Source organism: Leiobunum rupestre, chromosome 2 (genome assembly GCF_980474605.1).
Source record: "Leiobunum rupestre chromosome 2, qqLeiRupe1.1.hap1, whole genome shotgun sequence".
NCBI lineage: Eukaryota > Metazoa > Arthropoda > Arachnida > Opiliones > Sclerosomatidae > Leiobunum > Leiobunum rupestre.
Genome location: NC_143385.1, coordinates 89,362,426 through 89,387,840, shown reverse-complemented (window position 1 = coordinate 89,387,840; position 25,415 = coordinate 89,362,426). Strand labels below are relative to the sequence as shown.

The 25,415-nt window shown below is 35.4% G+C and overlaps 1 protein-coding gene across 1 annotated transcript; it reads left to right on the top strand.

Moving 5' to 3' along the window:
• Window positions 1-20,428: 20,428 nt before the first annotated feature.
• LOC149960298 (lipid storage droplets surface-binding protein 2-like) lies at window positions 20,429-21,964 on the top strand. The gene is made up of 5 exons (XM_090165217.1): window positions 20,429-20,455; window positions 20,569-20,880; window positions 20,950-21,420; window positions 21,487-21,822; window positions 21,903-21,964. Exons 2-4 carry the CDS (start codon window positions 20,587-20,589, stop codon window positions 21,799-21,801), a joined length of 1,080 nt encoding a protein of 359 aa, XP_090021343.1. The 5' UTR covers window positions 20,429-20,455; window positions 20,569-20,586; the 3' UTR covers window positions 21,802-21,822; window positions 21,903-21,964.
• Window positions 21,965-25,415: the final 3,451 nt, after the last annotated feature.

Genomic DNA, 25,415 nt, shown 5'->3' with positions numbered 1-25,415 from the left:
TCTCTTTGCTGTTCGTAAAAGGTCTCAGTTTTAACTCTGCGAATCCAGTAGTCTCTAGAATCTTTCAACTCTTCGGCTATTAGCGGAATGATATCTCTTGCGTTAAATATTGCATCTCTATCTTTGGGTTTTCGTGAGTTACGGGCAAATCTAAGCATCCTAGCTGTAATTCTGAAAACTCTTTACAATTTTGAATATCTTTTAATATCTAATAGTGGCCGGTTATCTGGTAAGTTCATTAGTTATTAACCAAACCGAAGTCGGTAATATTTGCGTACACCAACAATTGTCTTGACGCGTTTTCCATTTTTGCTTTAAAGTGAAATATTACAAAAAGTTTGCCTCGTATTTTATATAAATAGAAAAATAATAGTCCGTGACTGTGGTCTTCTGGATGTGATTATACTTACAACGAGCCAAAACGATGACTCAAAGCAATTCATTATATTATCCTCGAAGCAAACGTCGTGGCCGTCTTACGTTCTCGGTAGGATCGACTCCGAAACGGAAATAAAACGCCTTGGAAGGAAATATATCTTTTCACTCGATTTCCGTCCGATTTGCAACCTGGCCAGAAGCGAGATTGCAGCCGTGGCCGGATGCGGCCTATTGCGTTTCTCCGGAAATGATTCTTTCTTTTTCCCATTGACCCACAAATTTTAAGCTATATATAAAAAGGCACGTTGGAAGAAATTCGGCTTATTTTTTTGTAACGAAAAGTTCACACAAGTGAATTTAATTGGATTAAACTGGACATTTTTCGGTTCGGTTACGTTATTGCCACGTTTGTTATTTTAAAGAGGCCTATCTGCTTGCTTTGGTACATTCGGTGCTTGCTCGTAGCGTCGTAGCTAAGCCTTAACAAAGCCACCATGACGATATTCTACGTTGTTCTATAAGTCATAGTTCACGAGCAACACACCACTCTATCCGGTTTGGAAAATAATCACTTAACAAAGACTTTTCGTTTGTTACCTCAATAATGAACGTACGCTTTCTCTATCACACAGTTATTTAGAAACGCTCGTTATGTCAATCACCCTGTAGAAGTTTAAACTAGCAGATAAATAATTTCATCGCCAACAGTAGATAAATGGCAATTATGACATCACAGATATTATATAGCCTCAACCGCTTAGATTTTACGTTTTCCGTGTTTGCTACGTGGTAGCTAAGTCAGCCGCCATGACTTTATTTAGGTTATAGTTCACGAGTAAAACACCTCACGATACTGTTAGGCAAATAATATTGGGACTACCACTCGTGTCTTAAAGTCAGGGTCGATATGAACTCGTTACCATGGTAACGAAAATAGGTCACATCCACTCGGAATTTGATATGTGTGACTTCATTGAGAAATAAGCCTTACGCTGGGACTAGTGAATACAGGGAGATTCCAGTGCCACTGACTTTCTTTAGAAAGCGTAAAAACTCTTCTTCTTATCCCTCTCTCGGGAAAAATTATCGTAACCGCGACTGCGAGTATGCGAAGGTATCACAAGAATCAGCCATACAATTTTCCAAACAGGGGCATAGGAACCGGGAGTGGAAGGGGGGGGGCAATGCCCCTCCCTAGAATTTTGCTGGGAGGGGCAACTAATGTTATTGCCCCCTCCAATCTTTGGTCAGTTGAAATCTTCAAAAGACTCAAATTACCATTTTAAAAGCATATACAGTTTATAGAACCTCAACTCTGTTTAAATTTCAGTCTTTTCCCGCCAATTTACATAGTAGTAAAATGTACACGTGCATTCGGAGAAGCTACACCCCATTAAAAATTCAAAACCATACTCCAGACACCTTTTCGTTTATCTTTGTCCCCTCCAACTTCTAGAACGTTCCTACGCCCCTGTTTTCAAACCTTGCGCTCCTTGTGATACCTTCAAATATGCGCGGAGTAATAAGTTACGTATTTTCGAGAGTGTGCTTTCGTTTTAGGGAACCCAAAACGGATCTGTACAAATTAGTCCAAGCCTCAAGTACCCTATTATTCTTCAGTTATGTTTGTTTAGTAGCAGAGCTGTAAGCACTTTTCATTTGTATCAAGAGTACTGCCCATTTTTTACCTTTTGAGTTTGAATGTTCCTTATACTAATTTTAGGGCATTGATTCTAAATTTGAAGTCCGTTTTTTTCTATCTGGTCTCGTTTCCGAGATGTGAAAATGAAAAAACGCATTAAAATCGAAAATTTTCTAAAATGCTCCGCAGAAACGCATTAACGACTGCCGGAAATTTGCAGAAACGCATTATGTCGTTATTAACCAATAAGAGTCTTCATTTCGTATAATTTCGTCTGCTCTATTTTCTTCAGCCGCATTCCTAGGTTAACAGTCACAATGGCCGTTATAATTATACCACATAATGCGTTTCTGCCAAGAATTTTCGCCAAATATAAACGTACGAAACGCAATTCTGAGATTTACTTAATTTTGGCGAAAAACGTTGTCATATTTAGATTGCAGACTTAAAGAAATCACCAACAACTAGTTTTCAGTTACCTAAATACTGTAGTATTGTTATTTTTCATAAGAATTATAAAAATTGGTTTATATTGAAATACCATTTTTGGAGATAATGCGTTTCTGAAACGTAGGGCAGTAGATATCAGGTCTCAAAACACCAATTTCTACTACACTCAGAATTTATGTAAGCTGTTACAAAAGCCATATCAAAATGGCCTTGAGTTTAAAAGCTATCTTTTTGTCTGGGCTTACATTCCTGTACTTCGATAAATGTACCAGCAAAAATGAAACAGATACGGGGAAACTTTAAAATATAAGTGACATATTTTGAAAAAAAGACTTTCAGGCCGTAAAACGAAAACTATATTCATAAAGTTTTATACGCAAAGGAGTTTTGTGAAACCAAATCTTTGAAGATGTGATACAAGGTTATTCAAATGGTCCTTGCCAAAATTCCCCGAACCAACAATGGTGGATTAACTAACACCCCAGACCTTAGGCTTGAGCTGTATTAGTCTCCCATTTCCATGACCTTTCTCTGACCTCGTCACTGTCACAGTAACCTTTGGCAAATTCCAGGCTCCTAGGCTTAAACCTACTCAGTTAAATTACGCGAAAAAGTAGAAATGCCCATAATAAATAGGGGGCAAAAAACCTTAACCCTCACAAATATAAAATAATGATAAAACATACAAAATACACGGACCAATAGGTCTTCGAGAATAAAATAAAAACGCGAAATTTGGACCAAATAGATCTTCGAGTCCAAACCAATTAAAATTGAATTAAAATAGCCAGAATTTTTAAGCGGTAGACCCGTTTCACCCTATTTGGAGGTCATCAGTACCGCGCAGGGAATCTGGCTTGTGACGATCCAAACCGAAAAGAGAAGCTAACCTTAAACATTAAAAATTTAAAGACGTGTTGCGTAGCAACGGAAAGTAAAAACCTACTCCGCCTACTAGATAATTCTAAATGTTCTGGAAATTTTAATATTTCGAAACCAAATCTGATTTCATATTATTGCACCTGTATCACTTGGCTGTGAACACCCTGTATAGAGTCTAAAAGGAAATCTGATATTCGCAACACTAATGGAATAAAACTCTCGTCATGGCGATGAAAGGATTCTTTCCTCATAAAACCTGTAACACAGGTACGTACAAATGTTACGTAAAAAATATTTTACGTTCCGGACTGAATTACGTGTTTTGGCACACGCACTTCAAAACGTAAATCTTTTCTGTCTTTTGGAATTCTATAACAACAATATTAATTATTATTATTATTATTAAAACTTTGGTGAAGGTGCCATAATAATGGCGTCTGCCTATTCTCAATGTTTAAATAGATACTTTAAATAATTTGTAATAGAATTAGGGATTGCAATCCAGCAGGGTTTTCAATCCAGCTGGATTTTTGCTGGACCGACATCAATCCAGCTGGATCCAACGCGGATTCAGCAATTTATGTATTTTTCAAAAAACAAAAGAATTTTATCAAAAATGCCCAATAAGCCAAAATCGCTCGGCCAAAATATACCTCTCCTCGGGAGTTTTCCATGGAGCACTAACCAGAGTTTTTTTTGAAAGGCGATGCTAGCGTTACCTGGCTGTCGTATTGTACTAAATAGCGTAACAAACTTTAAACTTCTCCTGTTATTCCTCCATGGTATGTCTATGATATTATTTATTTTCAATTAGTAGACGTGGCAGTGAATTCTACAATATTAATTATTATTATTATTATTATTATTATTATTATTATTATTATTATTAAAACTTTGGTGAAGGTGCCATAATAATGCCGACTGCCTATTGTCAAAAAAAAATTATAAATTATCCCTCTTTTCAAATAGATACTTTAAATAATTTGTAATAGAAAATTATAGAATTAACAACTTGAAAAATATCCGAATTTTACGATGTCGCTCCTAAAATATTGAATATTGAATTATTTCGCTATATTTCCGATTGGACGGATGAAATCACTAGGGATGTACCAAATATTCGGATATACCAAATAAATGGAAAGAATATCAAATCGAATATTCGATTTTCCTTATCAAATAGTTGAATATTCGAAAAAGGGAGAAGGAAGTATTTGGTATTTCTAATAGTTTGGAAAATGGTTCGAAAAACCTATTTCAAAGGAGAACGTGATGGAATTACCAAAATGTTTTCTTCTTAAAAATCAACGGCGCTATAGTGACTCGTCTCTCGTGGTGTGGCGCTGCAATTTAAATGATTCCATGTACGTATATTTTCAATCATCTACTAAGTCTCTTCTTGGCTAGATAATTGAGCCTTGCTTTTTTTAGAGGTTTATAAAAACTGAAACTCTAAAACCAAGACCAAAACAGGACGATTACCTTAAAGTATTTCGTTTTCAAAATTATTCGACGTAACTATGAAATAAATATTTGATAATACGGTTCAATCCTGATACAAATTTCCAGCTAAATTAAAGACTAATATCGATAAATGATAATTATGAGTAGTCCCAATCAAACGTTTCTGGCCGTTTTCTCTTGGCAGCCATTTTATTTATGTTATAGGTAGAGAACCGAATGAGGGCTTCTATGAAAGAATACCCTCACGAAAATAATATGAAGTGAAAATTAATGCCCTGCGACAATTAGGGCGATAGCAAAGAAGGAAATAGCCAAACCCCTCCAAAATGACGTCATGAAATGTAAAGTTATTGAAGAAATAGTGATGACGGAAAACTTGAAAATTAACCCTTATTTAATTTTAAAGGGCTTGGTTTCACTTAAAAATTAAATAAGGGTTAATATTCATTATTTTATTAAATATAACAGTTTTATTTATGAATAATTATTTAAATAACTGAACAAGGTATTCATGCAGTCTACATATTTTGAAACGTTAAAAATTTTCAATCAAAATAATGGTGGCATATTTTAATGCGAAAGAATAAAAGAGATTCCAAAATATTAAAAAAATGTGAACCTTGCAACGTTAAATATCCATGATATAACTTTCATGACTTATAATGATTTATAACTTTTATTAATAATATTTATTATTTATTATTTATAAATTCAGGTAACTTCCATTATTATGATAATTTATTTTTGTTATTACGCAGGAATTTTTTAATAAGAAGTGTCATTTAAACCAAATTGGCCTCGGTAGTTCAATGGTAGTGGCGTTGGGACGGTAACCGTAAGGTCGTAGGTTCGATTCCCGCTCGAGTTGATATGGATTTTCTCAATCACTCTGGTTTGGCACCACACGCAGAGTTATTCCTTGGTTTAAATGACACTTCTAACTTCTATTATAATGAACTGACCAAGAAAATCAGTTAAGCGAACAAATTTATCATCGTTAAGTATAAAGTGTTTGAAACTTACCAATTTTGAAATGGATAAGTTATCAAAAATTTCAATCCCTTGAATTTTAGTTTTCTGATAAATCCGGATTCAATGGATTTAATGATTTATCCTGTTTAATCCCGGCAGTTTGAACCCAACTGTATAGTTCTCTAATTAACCGGAATTCTATGAGTTATGGGGGTACAGCTTGGATGCTAAATTTGGTTCCCCCAGGCCTCATTGGCAGGCTTTTTGCGCCCCTTTTAAAACAATTTGGCGCCCTTTTCAAACCAATTTGGCACCCCTTTCTTATTTCAAAATTACCCCCCCCCCCTCGTTCCTACACCACTGACTGGCTTAAACCAATCAGGGTAGTTCTCTGACCAACCCGAATTCAATGGATATATCCTGGTTAATCCAAGCCTTTTAAACCAAACTGGAAACGTCTCTAATAACCGTTGGCGTCACTCCCAAGTTTTCGAATATCGTTTCTTTAAAGCAAGTGTCGGCTCTAGGTGCAGTAGCTCTATTTTCAACAGATGTCGCGAGCGTCGAAATCGAAACAAGATGCTGAAGCTACATTTTGACCCAAAATGCGGGACATAAAAGTATGCTTCGCGTTGATTGGCTCGTTTTTAAATTTGTCAATAACTTCAATTATAGTAATGGTTTACAATATATTTTATATGGGATATATAATTTAGCTTAAAGTTCACTAAGAGGAGTAAAAGTAATCTAAATATAATACTCTATAATGCTCTCTGACGACGTTATTGTTTCGCTATTTTGAATTTTAGCTTCCGTTCCAATTAATAGATGGCTCCACGCTCTCCACGAAAGTCATTTTTTTTAAGATTCGGATAGATTCAGGGCCATCTCTAATAACAGGGGCCTTTTCATAATACGGGTGGAAATGATAGAGCCGACAGTTGCTTTAAGCTCTCTGTGGTCGCATTTCTCTGTTTCATTTCTAATTGAATAACGAGAGCCATTTGGGGCTGATCTAGCAGCGCTCCGGAAAGGAAAACGACTTAAGAGCCGGATTCCAGAATTGAGGATTATTTATCTGGCCCAATTGTTTACTGATATAACGAGAGCTGTAAGCACCCAGTGCGCGTTATTATTAATTTCACGCTTTTAATTGGCCAATATTTAGTCAGGCGGCAAGCCAATTTGACTTTTGGAAGTTAGGTCGTTTAATCTAGCCGTTTCCAAGAACAGTTTCCTATCACCTCAAAGCAGGGGTCCCCAACCTTTAAAGCAAGTGGCAAAATAACTACTAACGGGGAGTGCAATTCGAGTACTAGTCTCTCGAATTTAACACGTTCACCTTCTTATGACCCAAATCATGGAATCATACCGAATCATGCTGGAATCATACCGAATCATTCTATAATCATACCGAATCTTGCTGGAATCATACCCAAAACAGGGAATCATACCGAATCATGCTATAATCATACCGAATCTTGCTGGAATCATAACCCAAATCATGGAATCATACCCAAATCATGGAATCATACCGAATCATGCTGGAATCATACCCAAATCATGGAATCATACCGAATCATGCTGGAATCATACCCAAATCATGGAATCATACCGAATCATGCTGGAATCATACCGAATCTTGCTGGAATCATACCCAAATCACGGAATCATACCGAATCATGCTGGAATCATACCCAAATCATGGAATCATACCGAATCATGCTGGAATCATACCGAATCTTGCTGGAATCATACCCAAAACCGGGAATCATACCGAATCATGCTATAATCATACCGAATCTTGCTGGAATCATAACCCAAATCATGGAATCATACCCAAATCATGGAATCATACCGAATCATGCTGGAATCATACCGAATCTTGCTGGAATCATACCCAAATCACGGAATCATACCGAATCATGCTGGAATCATACCCAAATCATGGAATCATACCGAATCATGCTGGAATCATACCGAATCTTGCTGGAATCATACCCAAAACCGGGAATCATACCGAATCATGCTATAATCATACCGAATCTTGCTGGAATCATAACCCAAATCATGGAATCATACCCAAATCATGGAATCATACCGAATCATGCTGGAATCATACCCAAATCATGGAATCATACCGAATCATGATGGAATCATACCCAAATCATGGATTTATTCCGAATCTTGCTGGAATCATACCCAAAACATGGAATCATACCGAATCATGCTATAATCATTACGAATCATGCTGGAATCATACCGTCTCTTGCTGGAATTATACCCAAAACATGAAATCATACCGAATCATGCTAAAATCATACCGAATCTTGCTGGAATCATACCCAAAACATGGAATCATACCGAATCATTCTATAATGATACCGAATCTTGCTGGAATCATACCCAATACTTGGAATCATACCAAATCATGCTATAATCATACCGAATCATCCTGGAATCATACCGAATCATGCTATAATCATACCGAATAATGCCGGAATCATACCCAAAACATGGAATCTAACCTAATCATGCTGGAATCATACCCAAATCATGGAATCATACCGAATCATGCTGGAATCATACCCAAATCATGGAATCATACCGAATCATGCTGGAATCATACCCAAATCATGGAATCATACCGAATCTTGCTGGAATCATACCCAAATCATGGAATCATACCGAATCTTGCTGGAATCATACCCAAATCATGGAATCATACCGAATCATACCTAATCATGCTATGAGCATACCGAATCTTGCTGGAATCATACCCATATTATGGAATCATACCGAATCAAGCTGGAATCATACCGAATCATGGAATCATACCGAATCATTCTATAATGATACTGAATCAAGCTGGATTCATACCTAGATCATGGAATCTAACCTAATCATGCTGGAATCATACCCAAATCATGGAATCTAACCTAATCATGCTGGAATCATACCCAAATCATGGAATCATACCGAATCATGCTGGAATCCTACCCAAATCATGGAATCATACCGAATCATGCTGGAATCATACCCAAATCATAGAATCATACCGAATCATGCTGGAATCATACCGAATCATGGAATCATACCGAATCATTCTATAATGATACTGAATCAAGCTGGATTCATACCTAGATCATGGAATCTAACCTAATCATGCTGGAATCATACCCAAATCATGGAATCTAACCTAATCATGCTGGAATCATACCCAAATCATGGAATCATACCGAATCATGCTGGAATCCTACCCAAATCATGGAATCATACCGAATCATGCTGGAATCATACCCAAATCATGGAATCATACCGAATCATGCTGGAATCATACCCAAAACATGGAATCATACCGAATAATTCTATAATGATACTGAATCAAGCTGGATTCATATCTAGATCATGGAATCTAACCTAATCATGCTGGAATCATACCCAAATCATGGAATCTAACCTAATCATGCTGGAATCATACCCAAATCATGGAATCATACCGAATCATGCTGGAATCCTACCCAAATCATGGAATCATACCGAATCATACCCAAATCATGGAATGATACCGAATCATGCTGGAATCATACCGAATCTTGCTGGAATCATACCGAATCTTGCTGGAATCATACCGAATCTTGCTGGAATCATACCGAATCTTGCTGGAATCATACCGAATCTTGCTGGAATCATACCGAATCATGCTGGAATCATACCCAAATCATGGAATCATACCGAATCATGCTGGAATCATACCCAAATCATGAAATCATACCGAATCATGCTGGAATCATAACCAAATCAGCGTGGAATCACGGAATCACTTAATCAGTGCGAAATAACAGAATCAGAGTAAATCGTAATGTACAATATCTGGGTAAAAAAAGTAAGTTTATACTCTAAAAATTGTAAATACAACACCATCGCTCTTCGGACTATATACAGGGTGTTTTTTTTACTCGAAGAAGTGATTTTTTTCAAAACCTATGTTTTCTAAAAAGTTTAAATTTGTGCTGTACATTATACGTCCCGGGGGACACTTTCTACCAAAATTGAATCTAAATCGAAAAATATTTTCACGTTTTTTGAAAATTTAAATTTTAACCGCTAGGTGCTATAAGAAAATTGTCAATGAGAAAATTGTAGAGCGTCACCGAAAGCGTTTAAATGGCGCTGGCGCGAAAAAATAGACGTCTTTTTCACTAAAAATATATGACTTGAAAAAGTGACAAGTTGGGCAAGCTAAAATAACTATTTTTGAATTCCATTGGGAGAGTAGTGTAACTTTATGAAAGTCAGAAATTTGTTAATCTGGTGTTTAATGCAATAAACACCGCTGAAAAATCAAGGGGACAATGGCGAAGAAGGTATTACACGATTTAATTTCGTAGGATGAAAAATGCTAATTTTTTGATAAAACAAAGACACATTTTATTTATCTACTTACAAATAGAATTTATAAGTACGTTTCGAAAATACCACCTTCGGCTGCGATGCAGGCTTGGGCGTGAACAATCATATTGTCGAAGGCGGCTTGAATCATTTCCGGGTTTACTTCCCGGCAAGCGCTTACAATTTGTTGACGCAGCTCTTCAACGGTCTCAACCGGAGTGGCGTACACCTTGTCCTTGACGAAGCCCCAAAGAAAGAAATCCAACGGAGTCAGATTGCTGGCCAGTGTACGGGACCGTTTATCCCTATCCACCGTTGTGGAAATTCGTTGCTTAGGTAATCTCTCACGGCTCTGTGGTAATGAGGCGGCGCACCGTCTTGCTGAAACCACAGTCTTGCTCGTTGCGCCAACGGAAGTTCGTCAAGTTGTCGTTCTAGCTCATTTCTCAAGAAATCTAAATAACTCTGGCCATTTAGATTTTGCGGTAAGAATACTGGACCATTTAACTGGTTTCCAACCAGACCAATCCAAACATTCAAGCACCCAAATTGAAATTAGTGACGGTGTTCATATCCCCACTGTGGATTTGTGTCTTCCTAAACATGATTATTTTGGTGATTGTAAGGGCCATCTCTTGCAAACGAGGATTCATCCGAGAGTAACATGTGGCGGAGGAATTGTGGGTCATCGTGCACGGAATTTAGCAGCCAGTTGCAAAAATCCAGCCGTTGTTGAGCGTCTCCATCTCGTAAACCGTGGTGAAGCGTTGCTCTGTAAGGATGGTACTTATGCCTATGTAAAATTTCCCAAATGAGAGTTTTACTGCAAACCAAATCCTTACTTGCCGCGGCACAACTACTACGTATGTATGCGACAAACAGGGCTAAAACGGTGTTTTCAAAGTCCAAATCCCGCTGGCCAGACCCACGAAATCGAGGTTGTACGTTACCATACAGGTGAAAGTCATTTACAGCTCGCCTAACAGTAGTTATGGATGGTCTTCTATCTGGATGTCGTTGCTCAAAGATCTCACTCCCTCGTCGTAGATTTCTTCCACCTTCCGCGTAGTAAATGGCCACTAGTTCCGAACGATCAGCTCTGGAATATTGAGGCATGATTGTTAAGATTGATTACGACAATAATGTTACAAAGTATGTATTACAGTTATTTAAATACTAAATAAATTTAAGGTTTTTACTGACCTTTAAACCTGTGGTCTATTTATCTTCTCGCCTATCAGGGTTAAAATAGGTTTCGAATACGACTAGATGCAAACACAGGTCTATTTAGAGGTCGGGAATGGTTAACTTTTATTCAATAGATAAAGCTCTCAAAGATATTCGTAGAACTTTTTTATCAAGTAATTTATATTTCTGTATTATCCGATTAATTTTTTTTATAAATTTGTAAAATTAATCGGAAAAACGACGTTTTTTTCGATAAAAAGCTCAAATTTTACGAATAATACATATTTTTTATTCATTTTCCGAAATATTAACCGGTAAATTTCTTTGTTTACATTTTTTTCTCAAAAAAATCAATTTAATCATGGATAATGATTAACCGTTACCGACCTCTAGGTCTATTAGATTAAAAACTTATAGGAAAAGTCAATAGCTAAATGAGCCGAATTGTGGTTTCAACAAATTAGCAAGCCAAAATATACCTCTCCTCGGAAGAATTGTCCCTAGTGGTATTGATTTCTCGAGACGGCCCTTGAAGATATCTCCGCAATTCAGAGTTATTTACTTAAAACGTAATCCCGGTTCAATCCCGCCCGGTATAAAATTTTAATTGAAATAATTGAGACGAAACCACCGAGTTTAATTTATTCAGAATAATATAAATTAAGTAGCTACAACAGCGAGTTAGACGTACTAAACCAATGCACAATTGAATTTAACCCTATTTACAGAACACGTTTATCAGTTAAATATAATACGAAGCAAATTTTAATGAAAGAAATATCTACAGAGGGTATTTGTATTTTTCTCGCTTACGGCATACTTGCCGCATCTTTAACGCTTATTTTATTTTATTTCAACACTCGCCCTTGATGAAGATACCGTAGAATTGCTATATTCGACATCTGGTAGTGGGCGACTCGTAGACTTCCTGTTGACGTTGTGACACATACCGCATGAAAAAGACCAAAACCGTCCAATTTTCAATATCATATAATGACTCGCACACCCAGGAAATCAATAACTGCATTAGGAATCGTAGAGGTTCAAATATCCACACCAATAAAAATGTATTAACAAGAAGCGAAAAACTTACCATTCAAAAAGCACAGAAAGCCCCTTGACTAAACGACAGCTCGTATATCAATAAATGACTGTAGACGGAATAGTTAGGGCTCTTTATAAATAAAACAACCGAACCCAATTGATGAACTGCATTAAACATCTTAATCAGTCGGGAAAACGTTTAAAATAAATTACGAAGTAATGACGACCCAGTTAAAAACCCAGACCACTATGTAAACAACTCCATATTTTCTTCATAAATGAACTAATACGCTAAACACACAATATATTAAAAAAAGACTGAAAAAACGAAATAAATTACAAAAAACTAACGGGTTCTACCCTTTAACCATTTTATCTGCTGACTGCGCTAAAGCAAGATTTGACCTTTAAATTTTCATACGTATATTATTTAGACTTTAACAAGTTCAAAAAAATTAAAAAACAAAGTTCAATAAACAATATATACAGATATTTTATTCATCCGTTTAGTTCCGTCGGAACATAATGGTTCCTTTACTTTAACATGTTCCTAAGGAAGTCAATGGCTCAGTAGTTTAATTAAATATAAGATTAATATACTAAAATATTTAATTAAATAAGATTAATATACTAAAATATTTAATTAAATATAAGATTAATATACTAAAATATTTAATTAAATATAAGATTGATATACTAAAATATTTAATTAAATATAAGATTAATATAATTTATAAATATTTAATTAAATATAATATTAATATAATTTATAAATATTTAATAAAATATAAGATTAATATAATTTATAAATATTTAATTAAATATAAGATTAATATAATTTATAAATATTTAATTAATTATAAGATTAATATAATTTATAAATATTTAATTAAATATAAGATTAATATAATTTATAAATATTTCAGTAAATGTAAGATTAATATAATTTATAAATATTTAATTAAATATAAGATTAATTTAATTTATAAATATTTAATTAAATATAAGATTAATATAATTTATAAATATTTAATTAAATATAAAGTAGCGTTCAGACTATGTGAAAATATTACGTTTGCGTCGATCAAGTCGGTTTTTTCGATTTCTTACACCGTTCAGACTTCTCAACAGAGACTTTGAATTTTCGCGCGTGTCGTTTACATTTTTGTAAATGTAAGATTAATAATTTATAAATATTTAATTAAATATAAGATTAATAATTTATAAATATAAGATTAATAATTTATAAATATTTAATTAAATATAAGATTAATAATTTATAAATATTTAATTAAATATAAGATTAATAATTTATAAATATTTAATTAAATATAAGATTAATATAATTTATAAATATTTAATTAAATATAAGATTAATATAATTTATAAATATTTAAGTAAATGTAAGATTAATATAAAATATAAATATTTAATTAAATATAAGATTATTATAATTTATAAATATTTAATTAAATATAAGATTAATATAATTTATAAATATTTAATTAAATATAAGATTAATATAATTTATAAATATTTAAGTAAATGTAAGATTAATATAAAATATAGATATTTAATTAAATATAAGATTAATATAATTTATAAATATTTAATTAAATATAAGATTAATATAATTTATGAATATTTAATTAAATATAAAGTAGCGTTCAGACTATGTGAAAATATTACGTTTGCGTCGATCAAGTCGGTTCTTTCGATTTCTTACACCGTTCAGACTTCTCAACAGAGACTTTGAATTTTCGCGCGTGTCGTTTACATTTTTGCATTTCAAAAAGTTCATAGGAGGCATATAGCCTTATGCCTCATCAGCGCTGACTCTAGGTAGTGGCGACCTTTAGAACCATCGAAATACTATAACCAATCAGAGGTGGTTATATCAAGGCTAGCGCGCAACAGTTAGGTGAGCCGGGCGCGCCGCCGGCGCGTAGGCACCGTTTTCATATAGGTGTTCTACTACAGAGGACGTATATTGTCCTACGACAGAAGCCATTTTAAAAGTGGTGCTAAGGTATTAGCAGCATTTTTATCTGAAATTGAAACATTTTTTAATTCCTGTTTATTTTAGATTTTAAACATCGTTTTTATTGTGCCGCCTACAATTGTTTAAGATGTATGGCCATCATTAAAATCGTCCTTAAAGCTGGAACTGTCAGTAAACAGTTACTACACTATGATCTCAAGAGACTAATTCAACGAATGCTATTTTAACTAAGAAAAACCTATTTTTTTGGTATTTACAGCCCAACCGGACATTAAACAAACACTAGCAGCGCAGCTGGATGGTAAACAAGGTAATGTTAAAATTTTCCTGCCAGAAATAACCCTTTTTCTAGGAAAAAGGATTAATAGTGAATATTTAAGTCATAAAAATCCCCGCAAATGGGAAAACCGTTCAAATAACAAATCTGCGCAACAGGAAAATCGCGCAAACGGGAAACTGCGCAAACGGGAAACTGCGCAAACGAGAAAACCGCGCAAACGGGAAACTGCGCAAACGAGAAAACCGCGCAAGCGGGAAACTGCGCAATCGGGAAAAAGCGCGCAAATGGTAAATTGCGCAAATGACAAACTGCGCAAATGGGGAGCTGCGCAAATAGCAATTCCGCAAATGGGAAACGCGCAATTGGGAACGTGCGCAAACGAAAACTGCGGAAGTGGGAAGTGCCCAAATGGAAACTGCGCAAGTGGACCCAAACCGTACTATCTCGGGGGAGATCGTTGTTATTTGTAAATTTCAGAAAATTCGTGAAATTTTTCACGGTTTTAGAAGTGTTAGATTTTAACGCTACGTGGTTGACGAAAAGTTTCAAAAAGCAAGTTTAGTGCATACTCAAAAACCTTTAATGGAATTGGTATGGTGGAAATCGGACATTTCGTCACTGGAATAATTGACGGATTTTGAAATGACGTTTTAGCGCGTGACACTACAGATACATGTCTTGGTCACACCGCCTTCTTTGCGTGCTTTTTTTATTGTAACATGTAGAGGTATTTTCACGCGCAAAAGCTCTCAATTGGTCATAAAAAAAAATTGAAACTTTTCGTCTACCACGTAGCGTTCAAAAACTAACACTTCTAAAACCGTGAGAATTTTACGATTTCTCAGAAATTCAAGAGCAAAGTTTACTAGACTATGGATTATTTACAAAATCGAGAGCAACGTTTACTAGAGATAGACCATTTACAAAATCGAGAGCAACGTTTACTAGAGATAGACCATTTACAAAATCGAGAGCAACGTTTACTAGAGATAGACCATTTACAAAATCAAGAGCAACGTTTACTACAGATGGACCATTTACAAAATCGAGAGCAACGTTTACTAGAGATAGACCATTTACAAAATCAAGAGCAGCGTTTACTAGAGATAGACCATTTACAAAATCGAGAGCAACGTTTACTAGAGATAGACCATTTACAAAATCAAGAGCAACGTTTACTAGAGATGGACCATTTACAAAATCGAGAGCAACGTTTACTAGAGATAGACCATTTACAAAATCGATAGCAACGTTTACTAGAGATGGACCATTTACAAAATCGAGAGCAACGTTTACTAGAGATAGACCATTTACAAAATCGAGAGCAACATTTACTAGAGATGGACCATTTACAAAACCAAGAGCAACGTTTACTAGAGATGGACCATTTACAAAATCGAGAGCAACGGTTACCTGAGATGGACCATTTACAAAACCAAGAGCAACGTTTACTAGAGATGGGCCATTTACCAAATCAAGAGCATCGTTCACAAGAGATGGACTATTTTTGCAACTAACAAATGGGAGATCATAAAGTATATAATATTCGGGAATGATTTTTTAATGACCGAGTGGTTTTCATATTTTTACTAATTAGGCGTTGTCCGTTGTGAAAGCACTATTTCGAAGAGGCGGCACTTTGTTATTGATTAGTTATTCTATTTATATTTGCTTCCGGAGCATGTAACTTAATTGAAGATTTGAAAACGGGAAACTGGGAACTGTTTGTTTCCCTAGCGATTTGTATTGATTTAAAGTGTCGGGCCAATGTTATTTGACAGTCGCAATTAACACGACTTTAATTTTTTTTCGATTTGTGATTTTAGAAGGGCTTTAAACCTTGAATAAATTTTCGAGATAGACCGTTCGCAGGTCACGACCACCATTTTATCACAAAAATTGATTATCTTTCTCAACGAAACCACCCATTTCCTTATGGTTAGTTCACAGTTGGCCTCAATCGAAATGTCGTAAAGTCTTATATTTCTCAGGGTCACATAGTTGTTTGAATATTGAGGGCATAATCATGAGCTGTGGTTCGACAAATCCAGTACTCTCTATGGAAAAAAGATTTTAGAAATCTTGAAATAAACTTGACAAATTAACGGATTCTCAAGGGCCCAAGGTGCTTCGTGATCGAGAGACATTTTCCTACCCTAATCAATGTATCGTTTATATTTGTGGCTTCAGCAGTTGCTGAGAAACTGCGGTCCCAAAGCTAGGAACTTCGAGGTCCGAAACGTTTATCGTAATCGAGTGTTATTTTCCTACCATATTAAACAATATATCGATTATATTTGTTGGTTCAATGGTTTCTGAGAAATTACGGGCCCAAAGCTAGGACTGTCATGTTCTTTTTTCTGTATTTCGTCTGTTGAATACCAAAGACTATATATACGCTTCGCTTTCTAGACAGGCGTGTTCCTAGGAAAAACCTGTTAACACCTCTGTAGCACTGTAAAAGCTGGGGTAATATTTTGACCCGTGGCTAGAGGCGCCACTAGTAACACAGCTCAAGCTAGGGAAAAATTTTGACCAGCGTCGAGATGGAGCCACAATCGGTATGCAAGTTGAGCCATAGAACTCGCCTGTCTAGTAAGCGAAGCGTATATATAGTCTTTGGTTGAATACAAAGCTACTGTTGTATCAGCTTCTCAAAACGTTGAAACATGAATAAACAAACCCTTTGTTTTTTTCAGGTTCGTTTTTCTCCCTCGATATGAATAAAATTTTTAGTCGATTTGTTCTATTAAAAAACGCATAGAATAACAAATCGACTTGAAAATATTATTTTACCTCTCCAAGGGAACTATGTTATTGCTCCAAGGACAAACACTTCCGAGGAGAGGTATATTTTGGTTTGCCAACTTATTATCACCGCTCTGTGAGCGAATTTCGGAAAACAGACATTACCGTCGTTCAGCTGAATGGGAAGTTCCTATGTGAACAAACTACTGCCTCTCTCGCTCAGCTCGCAGTCAGCGCTTTCTAGTGAATGAAATTACCTGCCGCCAGAGGACGCGGCGCTTATAATTGAGCAGGCTAGAGCGTCGATCAGCTAATCTCGCCTACCACGCCGTGAACAATCACTGACTGAGCGAACTATTCAACGATCCGCCTGAGCTCGTTCAATTTCTCTTTCTCGCTGAAAAAGATCATCTGACCTTCGTATTTGAAGTGCTCGCTCGTTTCGAACTGATTTTCATAAAAGAGCACTCACACGTTTTGCCCATCTCTGGAATAGCGAAGGGTGCCAAGAAGAAAGCCAGTTGAAAGAGCAATGAGAAAATTAAGGATCGAATGTGCTACAAAACTATTTGAAAATAGGTGAAATTAAGGGGAAATTATGCGAAAATAGGTGAAATTAAGGGGAAATTATGCGAAAATAGGTGAAATTAAGGGGAAATTATGCGAAAATAGGTGAAATTAAGGGGAAATTATACGAAAATAGGTGATGATAAGGGAAATTATTGAAAATTATGTGATATTAAGGGAAATTACTGGAAAATATGTGATTATAAGGGAAATTATTGGAAAATAGTTGATGATAAGGGAAATATTAAAAAATAGGTGATGATAAGGGAAATATTAAAAAATATGTGACGATAAGGGAAATATTGGAAAATCGGCGATATTAAAGCCTTTAAAGGATATTATTGGAAAATAGGTTATATTAAAGGCAATTATTGGAAAATAGGCCATTGGAATGCTATATAGTGATGATAACTATTTATCTCTTCCCCAATTAGTGGTTCATCAGCAATAGGGCAAACCGAGGGGCTGATCACTCCGCGTAATCGGTGTACAGAGCCGTACCTTTGACTGTACTAATGGGATTACGCGTAATCTTTGAAGTCCCTGCCTTTGGCAGTGCTAATCTAAGCGTAATCCGGTGTACAGATTTTCTAAGAGTGGTTAGCCCCTCGGGGCAAACCTCAATGTTGTACGAGCTACTTAATTGTTAGAACATACTACTAAATTAACGGAATTAGAAAAACATAATATAATGAAGTGTGTGTTTTGTCACAATTAATTAAGGTCATAGAATTCAATATTTCTATATTGAAATAGATATTTTCTGAAAAATATTTTAGACCATAATAGTCATAAAATAAAAAATTATTTATTTTAGCTTATATATTTTTTAGTTCAGAAGGACCATACCTTCTATGGATTGTCATTATTTCAGTATTAAAATAACATATTTTATGAAAAATATTCTAGACCAAAATAGTCATAAAATATATGAGCTCTCTTATGTGATATATGTGATATGAAACTTCTCAAAAGGAGACGTTGCACTACCCATTCAATTTGCCATGGCAACCGTAAATGTTTTTGACCACCTAAAACCAAAAATCTCCATTTAAAAAAACAAGGGATTATTTCAGTATCCTACGATTTTTTTTTTAATTTGAAAATCACGAAATTGGTAATTTGGACCACATTTAGGTAAATTTCATCAAATTTGGGTAAAATAACGAAAAAAATCTTATTCATGTTTTAAGTGGTCAAAAACATTTACGGTTGCCATGGTAAATCGAATGGGTAGTGCAACGTCTCATTTTGGGAAATTTCTTATCTCATATAGATCTACAGTACGCCTGACTTTGAACAAAATCGGCACTCCGCCACCCCACATTAAAACATTTGTGTGCTGAAATAACCAGTTTTTCAAAAATACTGGCTCTCCGATTAATTGTACGTTTGAAGTTTGTAAATTTAATGGATTCAGTATATCTACAGTGTCAGATATGCTAAATGTTTTTAAAGAACTTCAATGTTAATCTTACCGAAGCTAGCCGTTTAAGTACATATCTGTTATTCAAGTAAATTTTACATAATGAACTGTTAATTTTACACTCTCGATGTGTGTAATAAATACAGCTGCAAATATTCCTGAACATTTTAACAATGTCCTTCTGTACATTTTATAAGACCAACCCATTTTTATAGAATACCGGCCATTTATGTATTTATGTTCCTGTATATAATAAAGGATACGTGTAATTTGTACAGGATTATTCTGTACAAGTTGTACACACACGTTTCATGTAAATATCTTCTGTTAAATTAAAGGATAACAGTAATTATCACAGGTTTATTCAGTGCAAGTGATATACAGACGGTTCATGTAAAATTATCCTGTTAAATCACCTTAAAAAAAGTTTATTTTTCCCATAGCGTTAAAGGCGCAATGTAATGCCACAAGTATCATAACCTATAAATGTTTTTTAATTTGTTTAGATTTATTTAAAACAATTTTTACAAAGCCGTAGGAAAAAGATAATCCAGAAAACACTTTTATCCTCGACAATCTTGCAAAAATAGAGTAAAATAAAATACTGGTAATAAAATACAAACAAAATTAAATTAATATGGGAAACATAAAAATCACAGTTAAAAAAGTGAGGAGTGTTTAAAAAAAACGCTTGTTATAACCTTTTGGTTTTGACTAATTAAAAAAGGATTTTTCAATATAGGCCATACAAAAGTCTATTTTTAAACTCAACGTGATTTAGTTATCTCTATACCCGTCAAAAGGTATTTTTAAGTCTAAATTAAGAACTTTTTACACATTTATCCGAAAAATACTCAAGTCCTAGAACTCGACTTCTGATTGGTTGAAGCCGAAAACGTCGATAATCCAATACGTATAAAATCATTTGTCTCGGGTATTCCAAATCATAGTGCGGTTTGTTCATTGCATTTGATAAATATCTCAACCTTCGTTTTAGGATTAACTGCCTTATTTGATAATGTAAGTATATTTAAGTTTACTAGTGTTATTGTCAGTTACTTAGTAGTTTAAGTGCAGGCGAGGTGGCAAATATTTATTTTAATTTTATTAATGACGTGTCTTCCTTTTACCAGAACAGTAACACAAGTAAAATGGCTGAAGTTGAAGCAGTGAAAAGTCAATTCTTAATCAGGCTATCTACCCTGCCAGTTGTGCATTCCGCCTTGGATTATGCCATCCACACTTACGGAAGAGTTAAGGAAGTTAATCCCGTCATTAACTATACTCTTTCAACTGCTGAGAAGTCCGTGCTCTATGCTAATGAAACAGCCCAACCTATTGTGAGAAAATTTGAAGGTCAAATCTCCCTCGTTGATGGTGTGGCATTGAAAGGTCTTGAAAAGTTGGAGAAGAAAGTTCCTTTAATCACGAAACCAACTCATATGGTAAAGGAATTACTTGTTTATTACTAAAGTTCTGTTTTTTTTCAACTATATTTGCCTTTAAAATTTAAGGTTGTACGAGATACCAACAACCTGTACACAAGCACTATCCAATCTGGCGTTGACAAATACAACAATTGCAAGTCTTATGGGGTTGACAAAGTAAATTCTGTAAAACAGTATGGAGTCGATACTGCCGCTGGTCTCTTGCAATCTCAATATGGGAAAATCCTGGTTGATTCAGTCAACGGCGCTCTCTCCCTCGCTGAGGATTGCGTTGACCATATTTTACCACCCTTGGACGAAGGTGATGTGGATGATGCCAAGAAGAATCAAGTTCTGGAAAGAGTAACTGGCTTGACCAACAGAATTCAACGTCGTGTTTACAGACATGCCCAACAGAAAGCCCAAAACATCAAACAGGTTACCACGGACTCCATCCGGCATTATGGGTCCAATGAGGTCATGCATAATGCTTGTACAAACGCTACTTGGTTATGGGAGGAATTGAACAAGGAAGCTGAATCATCTGATGATAATTCGGTTTATTGATAATTTCTAATAGATAATCTGAAGTGTTGCTAATGTAATCCTTCTTTTAATTTGTAGATCTTAAACCACCAAATAATGAACTCTGCCAGATTTGCCACTAAACAACTCGTATTAGCCTTCGTCACTGCTAAGAGTACCATATACGTCCTTCCATCTCGAGTTAATGACAGAATCACCACCGTTTACAAGTACTCGGCGGCCATACCATCCCACCTCAATTATGGACTATCAACACTTTACGACTTCTCCACAAGCGCAGTCACATACATTAATGGCATTAACCCTCAAGAAGTGGCCATAGCCGCCGGTCAACTAAAGGACAAGTTTAACTTTGTGGAACGCGTCACTTTTCTGGTGCAAGCAATCGCCTAATTTCCAGCTGTCCGATGGCTTGTAAGTTGAATTTGACTTTATCTTGCATATTTCACCCCTTTATGAATTTGATGCATGACGGATGGGGCTGTCACTACTAGGTTCACTGAGTTTACCAACAACCTTCTCGAGAACAAGAGGAGGCAGAACAACCTGAATAGAGCTACGCTTCTTAACTTAAATAATTGTTTTTTAAATTCGTTGTTCTAAAACTTGCATTTGTGTAAAATAATTACAATGTTTATTTGTTGATGGTTTGAATAAATTCTTCCAACTTCATGCCTGAAATTTAGTTCTAATTGCTCCTAATTACTATCCTAATTTGAAATTTCCTTTAAGCAACTGCCCGCTCTATCATTGCCACCTGTATTATGGAAAGGTCCCTGTTATTAGAGATGGCCATGAATATATCTGAATCTTCGAAAAAACTTACTTTCGTGGAGAACGCGGAGCCATCAATTAATGGGAACGGAAGCTGAAATTCAAAATAGCGAAACAATAACGTCGTCAGAGATCCATTATAGAATATTATGTTTAGACCACTTTTACTCTACTTAGTGAATTTTAACCTAAATTATATATCCCATATAAAATATATTGTAAGCAATTACTATAATCGAAGTTATTGACAAATTTACAAACGAGCCAATCAACGCGAAGCATACTTTGATGTCCCGCCTTCTGGGTCAAAATGTAGCTTCAGCATCTTGTTCGACGCTAGCGACATCTGTTGAAAATAGAGCTACTGCACCTAGAGCCGTCACTTGCTTTAAACTTACAAAACAATTTAAGGAACATTGCAGAAAGGTGAGTCAGGGTTTGTTGCTAAATTTATCTCCCTTTAACGTTTTGTTACCATTACGGGGGAACATGGTTAGATCCATATAGTAACACAACGCCTGATATATAATATCTCTTTTCCAATATTCGTATTGAACTATCATTTATCCCTTTTAGTTGTTGCTGATAAACAGTAGCCAGAAATAGCTATCACGATGAAGAAAGATTATTGAAGAGCTTTGTAAGATACGGTGGCTACACCAGAAATAAATCACGAAATCGTGCTCTTGAATCTCAAAGTAAGTTTTTGATTTCTGGAATCACTTGGAGATCCATAATCCCGTACGCAAAATTTGCAAATGTCGTACCCCTCCCGATTCTGTAAACCTTAAAACTGAGTAGATATAATGAGAAGCTCTGAGAAGCTGAGATGTTGTTTTAAGTTAATGCGGACAGCACCTAAGACCTGGGTTGGTAAAAACCGACTATTTTAAAAATGAAAGCATCCAGTATGGTTAAAACAGGCTGTATCCGGGGTTAAACTGGTTAAAGCCACTATTAAAAAATGCTCAAATTTCTTATATTGCGTTTTGCGCGTGACAGAACCTTTACATTGTGAGGTATAGGAGGCTTATTTACCGGCTTTTATACCCTAACACGGCGAAGCATTTTACGTGAAAAATGAATTTTAAGATCCACCAATTGCTTATATCTAACCCTCATTTCTTCGTAAGACTACAAGAAGTGAAGGTTAAGTTTGTTTCGTTTTTTATTTTATATAACTGTCGGTTCTATCATTGCTACCGGTATTAGAGATGGCCGTCAATCTATCCGAATCTTCGTAGAGAGCGTGGAGCCATCTATTATTGGGAATGGAAGCTAAAATTCAAAATAGCGAAACAATAACGTCGTCAGAGAGAGTATTATATTTAGACCATTTATACTCTAATTAGTGAACTTTAACCTAAATTATATATCCCATATAAAATATATTGTAAACAATTACTATAATTAAAATTGATATTGATTCGTTCTATCCTTACGCTAATAGTTAAAAGAGTTATAAAAACATTTACGAATTATTGCGTAAGTAAGTTTAACTTACGCAATAATTCGTAAATGTTTTTATAACTCTTTTAATTATTATAATTGAAGTTATTAAAAAATTAAAAACAAACCAATCAACGCGAAGCATACTTTTATGTCCCGCCTTTTGGGTCAAAATGTAGCTTCAGCATCTTGTTTTGATTTCGACGCTAGCGACATATGTTGAAAAAAAAAGCTACTTCACCTAGAGCCGACACTTGCTTTAAATTTGCAATATTTCTTAAGGCCTTTTCACACGAGCCAACTTTTTGATCCAACTAGATGAGTCAACTTGAGTTGAGTAAACTAGTTGGTTCGTGTGAATAAAAGTTCGATGAGTTGATCCACCAAAAAAGTACGCCAGAAAAAAATGGATCACTGATCCATTTTTGCTGACTCAGCATTTTGATTTGAAAAGTTGGCTCGTGTGAAAAGACCTTTATTCATTTCCCTTTTTTAAAATTTGGCTTAAACCAGTCTGGCTGGTTCTTGCCAACCCTTCCTAAGACCCTTTTAAATAGCGATTTCATTGAAGACAGTGAACACCTACTATCAGTTCGTTCAATTCCTTTGAAATTAAATCGAATATCCCAGAAATTAGTACGTGTACATTAATATTATGCTTATACTTTGAGACAAATAAATCTTCGAGACAAGCCAATGGTGCTACCTCTGAAGGCATTTTTTGCACGTTTCCGTTAGACCTGTGTGTCAAATTAAGGCCTTTTCACACGAGCCAACTTTTCAAATCAAAATGCTGAGTCAGCAAAAATGGATCAGTGATCCATTTTTTACTCGCGTACTTTTTTGGTGGATCAACTCATCGAACTTTTATTCACACGAACCAACTAGTTAACTCAACTCAAGTTGACTCATCTAGTTGGGTCAAAAAGTTGGCTCGTGTGAAAAGGCCTTTTGTTGGTTTCAGATCCATCAAATCTATCAAATCTGTTCCATCTTCTCTGGCTGAATTCCAACATTTTATTAACTTTAGTTTGACCATCTACAAGTTTTCCTTCCCTAATGATAATCTTTATTTCGAAGGCTCAAAGCCGCTCTCTGAAAAACGAATACGCGAATGACCCAGTTGCAGACATGGGCAAAATCTTAAGTGATTTTTAGCGATTCACTCTCACTCAAGAGTGCGAGTGGAACTAATTTAAAATCTTCCCTCTTTCTCACTCTCGCTTTTCGTCACTCGCCGAGTTCACTCTTCCCCGAAGAGTGAGATTAGTCAAGGTCACTAATCGCAGTCATATTCTTTGCGGACTACTTGAAATTTTAGGCGGGAAATTTGAATTCGGTCCAAAAGGTATATTTTAGCCTCCCTCCACGTTAATAGATGGCACCACGCACTCCAGTAAAGTCATTAATTTAAATTTAAATTCAAATTTCCCGCCTTCTTTCAATAGTCTTGAAAATTTTATAAGAGTGAAAGAGCTGACCTTTATGACCTTCACTCTTTTCCCGCGAGCTCACTCGGCGAGTGACGAAAAAGTGAAAACCCCGCTCGTAAGAGTGGAGGTTTTGCTAGGGAGTGGAGTGGAGGTGTCGGGGAAAATCACTCGCTAAAATTAACTCCGAGTTTTGCCCAACTCTGCCCAGTTGCTAGCTTAATAATTACGTTTGGTTCGATTATATTCTAATAAATCAATGTCAACCGCTTTCATCACCATTATTCATCTTATTCCCTTAGGTGCATTATTTTCAGACTCGCTTTGATGCTTAGTAAGGTCTCGCAAATATTT

Excerpts from the sequence above, each read along its gene's own strand:
- LOC149960298 (XM_090165217.1), top strand. The coding sequence starts at position 20,587 with ATGGCTGAAGTTGAAGCAGTGAAAAGTCAATTCTTAATCAGGCTATCT. Across the intron at positions 20,881-20,949 it reads TCACGAAACCAACTCATATG|GTTGTACGAGATACCAACAA; the intron begins GTAAAGGAATTA and ends TTAAAATTTAAG. Across the intron at positions 21,421-21,486 it reads AATCATCTGATGATAATTCG|ATCTTAAACCACCAAATAAT; the intron begins GTTTATTGATAA and ends TTTAATTTGTAG.